The sequence below is a fragment of the Myotis davidii genome, unplaced genomic scaffold (genome assembly GCF_000327345.1).
Source record: "Myotis davidii unplaced genomic scaffold, ASM32734v1 scaffold415, whole genome shotgun sequence".
Lineage (NCBI taxonomy): Eukaryota > Metazoa > Chordata > Mammalia > Chiroptera > Vespertilionidae > Myotis > Myotis davidii.
Window position 1 is genome coordinate 3,758,337 of NW_006287951.1, and position 8,317 is coordinate 3,766,653.

The window sequence follows — 8,317 nt, forward strand, 5'->3', positions numbered from 1 at the left end:
AAAAAAATAAAAAAATAAAGTTTCCCAACAAATTTAATCATTTAAGGCAGGGGTGGGAACATCCAGCCCGCAGGCCATACAAGGCCCAGGAAATCATTTGGTCTGGCCCTGGCAAGGTATTAGGGGTGAGTTAATTAAATGTTTTACCAAATATTACAGGCTAATTTTAAGTTGATAATTTTGTATGGCCAATGAATGATGTTATAAATATTCAAATGGCCCTTGGCAGAAAAAAAGGTTCTCCAACACTGATTTAAGAGAACTTTCAATGCATTTCCCCAAGGAGAAATTATTATAGTTATGTTGCCAAATTTGTCCTATTTAATGGGTGGTATGAAATAAAACTGTCATTAGTTTATTGTAATTGAAAGGTTTTGTTGATAACTGAGGGCCCTGATATTTCAAAACAATCTATTCACCCCCCTCCAAAATTGATTTCTATGGGAAAATACAACTTTGGCATGTATTTGGTGATTGCCATATACTTTGCTATAAAACCTCCAGCAAGACTCATGGTAATTCATGCTCTGACTACACAACCATGAAATATATAAGCCTATTTAGAAAAAGCCACTTGAAAAGAGGAGCATAAAAAGAATCCAGACCTTTTGTTTTTTAGCCAAGGCCATAGTTTCGGATATCACCAAATAATGATGACACAAAAAACACTGAATTTTTTGGTTTAAATGTCCAGAGCTAGGTAATTTTAGACAGCACTGGTGGCAATCAGAGATTTCGAGAACAAGGTTTAGGGTAGATCATCTCTGTTCCCATTTTAAGTTAGATGCTGATAACTCAATAAAGAAAACCCATGATAACCTATTTATAAAAGATATAGCAAAATATAAGTACTACTGTACACTTTAACTAGTCTAATTAGACTTTATTTCTAGCCCAACATCATAATAAAAACAGCATGGAAAATGTACGTTCTGTTTCATATTAAAGCACTTTGTAATAGAAAAACAGTAAGATAGCTGACAAAATCACTCCATGGAAATGGTATTGTCTTGGGCTCTACTTTGACCCTCTTTGGACTGCACCCCTTCCCGATAATGAGTAGTAGGTTGTACCAATTGTATATGCCTACCTGCATCTCTACTTCTATATCACCTTCCAGGTACAAGGACTCAGGAATTTCTTTTTTTAAATCCTCACCCGAGGATATTTTTCCACTGATTTTTATTTATTTATTTATTTTTAAAAATATATTTTATTTATTTTTTACAGAGAGGAAGGGAGAGGGATAGAGAGTTAGAAGCATCAATGAGAGAGAAACATCGATCAGCTGCCTCTTGCACACCCCCTACTGGGGATGTGCCCGCAACCAAGGTACATGCTTCATGAGCCCTGGCCAGGGTTCGGGCCAGGAAAGAGCCTGCAACTGACGTACCTGCCCTTGACCAGAATCGAACCCAGGATCCTTCAGTTCACAGGCAGATGCTCTATCCACTGAGCCAAACCAGCTAGGGTGACTCGGATTCATTGCCTTAACAAATCTGATTCTGCTACCAAAGCCTGGACAGGATTCTTCTGCAGGCTCACTGCATCCCCAGAGCACATACTCCTAGGTCCCAGGGTGGTCAAAGAGCAGCTGTTTGAGGGGGTGATGCTGATAAAGTCTGGACATGTGAGCTAAGTGTTCACATGCATGTATGAGAAGTTCTACCTAGTGTGGGAAAGAGCTGAAGGTGAGATGAGAAAAGGGAAGCTCATAGGCCAGCCCTCCATGTTTTGGCATAGAATTCTTAGGAATCAATAATTCTAATTTGCACCCAGCCTTCTAGGTCAGCATACTTGTCAAGGTAAAAAAGACATGTAACAGGTTTTTTTAGATTGCTTTGTAACTTAAATATTTAGACATCTATAATCTTGTTCTAGGTCTCATTAATGTTAGGGAAAAACAAGCATGCTAAGAAGTACAATAAAAAATTAGATCTTCTTACCTGTTCTGTAATGCATTTGAGTTACTTTTATTGGGAGCTTTTAATAATTTCTTACCTGTTCCTTTACTGGAGTATTAACATTAGATAGGCACTGTTGGCAAACAGCCAAAAAGGATTTCACGGTTTTCCTCAATACCAACAAATCCTCCTGTAAGACACATTCAAATTTGCAAGCATGAATTTCAGTATCCTAGAAAACTGACCCAAAATAAATAATACATGGCAAAGAGCCAAATTGGCTTAATGTCAAAAAAAGTCATAAAACCAAATTTCTTGTTGGGAACCAAACCATATAGTTATTTCCTAGTTCAGCCGTCGCCAACCGGTGAGCCGCGGACCACTGGTGGCCCATGAGGTCTGAAAGGTTGGCAAATGCTGTCCTAGTTATCCTAATAAAAAGGGCCAACAAAACTGATAAACCCAAACACTAAGTTCTATTTACCTATGGAATGCTCAATATGATTTTCTTCAACAAATTTTCCTTTATAAATATGGGCTTAGGCTATTAAAATTGTTAGTCACTCCCATAAACATACTAGCTGTAAGGCGAGGGAGCACAGCAGCACACTGAAAAAATCAATTAAGCAACAAATGTGTACTGAGTTTCTCTTATATTCTCATCATTCTGCAAAATGTTAAGAGAAGACGGATAACTTTAAGACAGTGCCCAGGTGCTCAGAGTTAACATCCTAGCAGGAACTCAGACCAATTAGAGAGTGTTTAAATTTTTTTTTATTAACTCTATAGTAGAGAGAGATGAGTTAGAAGGACTTTCACAGGAGGATGGGCTTTAATCTAAGGTTGGGTGGGTGAACAAGATTTAACCCCTTCCCCAACAATTTTTTTGTTAAAAACGTTTTTTTCAGACTAATTTTTTTATTTTGGTTCTATATAGTATATTTGATGCTGGTTATGAAAACAGTTTGTAACTCGTCTTCCTATAAACCATATTTTTTTACCATATTTTCTTAGTATACTCGTCGACGACTGAAAAAGAACATTTTGTGAAAACGAGTATACACGTTTCTGCCGGGGAAGGGGTTAATTAGATGGCCATATAATATTTGATAGCAAACATTTGAAAAACATAAAAGGAAATTTAAATTTATCAAGTACCTATAATGTGTCAGACTCTGGATTGAGGGCTCACTGCTACATAATTTATCAGTTAGAAGTAGTCATTATTAGCAAGGGTTTGACACCAGGACTGTCTCACATCAGAGCTCATATTCTTCTCACTTAGTATTGAGCAAAATGCATGCAGATTAATTCAGATAATTTCCACAAAATCACTTCATGGAAATGGTAATGCCCTGGGCTCTACTTTGATCCTCTTTGGACTGCACCTCTTCCCATGAATGGGGAGTCTGTTGGACCAATGGCATATGCCCACTGTGTCGATATTTAAAATGGTAATGAAGATAATTAAATGAGAAAGACAGATATAGGAATTACTTTTTAAAAAGTACTCTATTAAACTAAAATTCTTTTAGCCTTTTGTACCAATGACAGTACTCAATGCTTTGTTGGACCTATACATCCTAAATAATGATACTTATATACATGTTCCCTTTCGCTAACATGAGTGCAGTATTTGGAAGAAGGAGTAAGCTCACCTTGTGCAGAGTACTAAAAAAACTCACTGCCTTGCAAACCTTTAATGTTTCAATGTAGACGAACATCCAGTAATCAACCTCAACAGTATCTTACTTTCTTTAATTTTAAAAATAATACAATACATTAGGGGAAATTTATAATGCACAAGGGAACAGGCAGCTGAATTAGAATATAAGGAGTGCTATGTTGGAAACCCAGAGTCAAAAGTAGTCACTGAAGAGTTCCCAAAGAAGACAACATGCAAGCTGAATTTTGAACAATTACTAAAAATTATCTAGCTATAATAAAAGATGTTCCAGAGGGTACAGGATGTTCAGGAGCCTGGAGGTGCTTTTGAGAGACTGTTAATTTATTGTAGCCGCGGCTTAAATAGGCAGTTGAGTGAAAAGAGAGAAAGCCAAAGAGAAAAACAGGATCCATTTCCATTTAAATGAAAGACCATTAAAAATGCCATGTTAAATAATTTGGATATTAGTCTCATGGCAATGAAGAGCTACTGAAGGATTTTTATCGTGAGTGCTAAAATTTTGTGTAAAAAAACCGTATTATAACCAGAACAGGAGAATGATGTGGAAGACAGAGACTAGTCAATAGTAGATATAATCTTCTGTTGCGGGCTTATTACATACCAAGTACTGGGCCATAAATTTAAACCTCACAATCACTCTATGAATTAAGTGGTAATACTACTATTTTGCAGATGAGAAAACTGAAGTTAATAATACTGAAGTTAAATCCAAACTATTTTAAGTGATAGAGTAAGAGTCGAAACCTAGGGTTACTCTGACTCTAAAGTTCATGTTCTTAATCATTATTCTGTATTTCCTTACGTATTAACAAAAAACATAAGAGTAATCTAGATTGAAGGCCTAGAAATAAAATGTTGGCAGTAAAGATGTGAATAGTGTAGATGAAAAAAGGTGTTCTATGGAAAGTAACCTCACAGGATGAACCAAAAAATGCCTAACTGGCAGGTCATGGTGGGTAGGCATGCCCTTGGCATATAATTTCTTTAGTAAAGGTTAATCTTTGCTTCAAGCAAGCCCTGTCCATTGTTTCTGTGCATCTAGGTTAGTGCAGCAAACTGCGGCTCGCGAGCCACATGCGGCTCTTTGGCTCCTTGAGTGTGACTTTTCCACAAAATACTGACGTCTGCACACGGGCCATGAAGTTTCAATCGCACTGTACGTGCGGGCCCGCACGTGGTATTTTGTGGAAGAGCCACACTCAAGGGGCCAAAGAGCCGCATGTGGCTTGCGAGCCGCAGTTTGTCGACCACAGATCTAGGTTAACATACCTTTGAAATGCCTCTCTTCAGACCTCTCCTTCTAATATGATCACACTTTCAGATCCCTCTTAAAATGTGACTGAGATAGAGTATGTGGCGATATGGCCATAACCCAATAAGGGCTGCAAGAACTCACGGAGATAGTAAGACCTTAGGTTCCTTCCTTAATTTCAAATGCATAAAAGAAATAGCAAAACTTTTATTCTTTAAAGCATTTGAGATCTTGCTTTCCAGCAACTGTTGTCAGTTTTGGCTCAAATAAACTCCTATAAAAATTCTCTACGCCCTAGCCCGTTTGGCTCAGTGGATAGAGCATCGGCCTGCAGACTGAAGGGTCCCAAGTTTGATTCCAGTCAAGGGCATATGCCTGTGTTGCAGGCTCAATCTCCAGTGTGGAGTGTGCAGGAAGCAGCCAATCAATGATTCTCCTTCATCACTGATGTTTCTCTCTGTCCCTCTCCCTTCCCCTCCGAAATCAATATAATAACAAAAAAAATTCTCTACAAGTTTAGATGTTTCTTATGTCAACATGTTAGTAAACTTTAATTTGTTTTTCTCCTGCCAAACTGTCTCATGTCGATTTGATTAGACCAGTCAGAAGAATCTTGAAGGGTAGAGGATGATCTTTCCACCTCAACACTACTAACTGGCTATGTGGCCTTAAAGAAATTACTTTGTATCTCAGACTTACAGATTTTTTAAATCTATACACAAGAAGGCTGATATATGTATAATATGAGCTTGTATGATATTCTGTGATTCTGCTGAATTAACTCCTAGGTCAGTGATGGTGAACCTTTTGAGCTCGGCGTGTCAGCATTTTGAAAAACCCAAACTTAACTCTGGTGCCATGTCACATATTTGCAACCATAGTAAAACAAAGACTTATATTTTTCATATTTATTTTATATATTTAAATGCCATTTAACAAAGAAAAATCAACCCAAAAAATGAGTTCGCATGTCACCTCTGACATGCGTGTCATAGGTTCGCCATCACTGTCCTAGGTAATCAAATGAGACAAATTAAGTGCTAACTGGTAAACCTCCTAGTATTTAAAGGATGAATGTTCACTGTTCCATTGCTAGTACCTAGAATAGTGCTTGGTACATGGCAGGTGTTTGTATTTACTGAATGATATGTAAGTACACAGACGATACCACAACCCTAGGAACAAATATGTAATGTGTTCATCTTATCAAAAAATAAGTAGAGCTTAAAAATGATGCTAGGAGGTATTAATGTTCCTTTATTCTCTTAAAATTCCTGGTTAATGTGCAAAGAAGCAGCCTAGGGAATCAGCTATCTTTGGAGTTAGAGGCAAAAGATTCCTTTAAAAGTCAATCATAAAACAAATATGAATTATGGAAAATGCTAAGGTAACAGTTGAATTTGAGAGATGATTACTTGCCAGTTCACCTGAAGAGTTGTAAATTTAATATCATAACTAAGTAAGCAGTCTACTGATGACTAATCAGTAGTAATATTTTAAGAAGAAACTGAAAATAGGAAGCAACCAAGGAAACAAAAGCTAGAGGCCTTCTTTAGCAGTAAAGTTTGGATACAACCTAAATATTATTTGAGTCCATCAGAAAGTTAATGTAATTATAATTAGATTCTGTGGATAAAAAAGGGTTCTCCAATAAATCTGATCGCAACTAACCTCACAAGGTGATTTGATCATAAATTCCTAACTGTAGATCTTGGTAGATATAAAAAAGCCCTGTATATTGTTCTTGTGTACCTAGGCTAATACACCTTTGCAATGCCAGAGTAACCCTCTTTTCAGATCCCCAAAGTGTAACCATCTTCAAGGGAGCACATAATCTTGTCAACCATCCTATAACCCAATCATACAGATTCCATCCCTTTACCCCCAGTTTTGCTTTATCCCACACCTTTATGTGGTCTTTCTTAAATTCCCACCTTGATTCCAAATGTATAAACAGAACTGCAAAGCCGTAGTCCCCAGGTGCATTTAAAATAGTGTTTCCTGATGTGTCCTTGGTTTGGTTCAAATACACTCATAACAATTCTCTACAGGGCCTTAGCTGGTTTGGTTCAGTGGATAGAGCGTTGGCCTGCGGACTGAAGGGTCCCAGGTTCGATTTCAGTCAAGGGTACATGCCCGGGTTGCGGGCTCGATCCCCACTAGGGGGCATGAAGGAGGCAGCCAATTAATGATTCTCATCACTGATGTTTCTATCTCTCTCCCCGTCTCCCTTCCTCTCTGAAATTAATAAAAAAATATTTTTAAAAATTCACTACAGGTTTGGACCTTCTTACAACAACTACTGCATTGAGAGAAACACAAATACCAATAGGTTTGGGTAAATGTGCAGATACTGTATATTTAACAGAGTTAGCTAATGTCATAGAGTAAATCCCTTTGAACAGGTGGGAATTTATGTTTCCTGTGGACTTTAGAATACTGCTTTTATTCACTCCATGATTTTTTACTTCATTGTGCTGAGATCTTACTATATTTCATTTGACTTAAATAGAATTATGATCGCCAAAACAGGGCCAGTTTTTGTTGTTGTTTTTTTTAGATTGGTGTTTCTCTTGTGCTCTTGATTCTTATTTTTCAAGGGGCATTAAAAATAAAGCTTACTCTATCAAACTTGTAATTTAATATTAAAGTTTTAAAATGGCAAATCCTGAACCTCTTTAAAAAATTTGAGGCCATGGCTGGGTAATTCAGTAGTTAAAGTGTCATCCAGATGTGCCCAGGTTGTGGATTTGATCCCTGGTCAGAGCACATACAAGAATCAACCAATGGCCCTGGCCGGGTGGCTCAGTTGGTTAGAACATTGTCCTATACATCAAAAGGTTGCAGGTTTTGAGTCCTGGTAAGAGCACATATCTAGGTTGTGGGGTTTGTTCTCTGGTTGGGGTGCTTAGGGAGGCAACTGATCAATGTTTCTTGCTCACATCGATTTTTCTCTTTCTCCCTTTCTCTCTCTACCTTTCCCGTCCCCTCTCTCTCAAATCAATGAACATGTCCACAGGTGAGAAAATAAAATCAACAACTCAATGCATGAATAAGTGGAACAACAAATTGACGTTTCTCTCTTGTTGGCAGTATGTAGATTTTAAATGGGTGACTCCTTTTCATTTTGTACCACAATTTTGTGTGTCTAGAGAAAGACCAAATTTAGCTGTTCTTTTTTTTTTTTTTTGGTCCATAGCTAGGAAGTACCATTAAGATAATCCTAGCCCTAGCCGGTTTGGCTCAGTAGATAGAGCCTGTGGACTGAAGTGTCCCAGGTTCGATTCCGGTCAAGAGCACATTCCTGGGTTGTGGGCTCCATCCCCAGTGGGGGGGTAGGAGGGTTTCAGGAGGCAGCCAATCAGTGAATCTCTCTCATGATTGATGTTTCTATCTCTCTCTCCCTCTTCCTTCCTCTCTGAAATCAATAAAAAAAGATTTTAAAAAAAGACTGAATCCTAGATGGGTGCTATC

The 8,317-nt window shown here is 37.8% G+C and overlaps 1 protein-coding gene across 9 annotated transcripts in view; it reads right to left on the reverse strand.

The window, feature by feature from the left end:
- The window catches only part of STAG1 (stromal antigen 1), a 336,264-nt gene that overhangs the window by 35,763 nt on the left and 292,184 nt on the right, over nucleotides 1-8,317 (reverse strand). For all 9 annotated transcript variants that reach the window (XM_006759813.2, XM_006759812.2, XM_015561382.1 and 6 more), the window contains one exon: nucleotides 2,002-2,094. In XM_006759813.2, coding sequence (XP_006759876.1) covers nucleotides 2,002-2,094 — 93 coding nt within the window. The remainder of the gene's footprint in view (nucleotides 1-2,001; nucleotides 2,095-8,317) is intronic.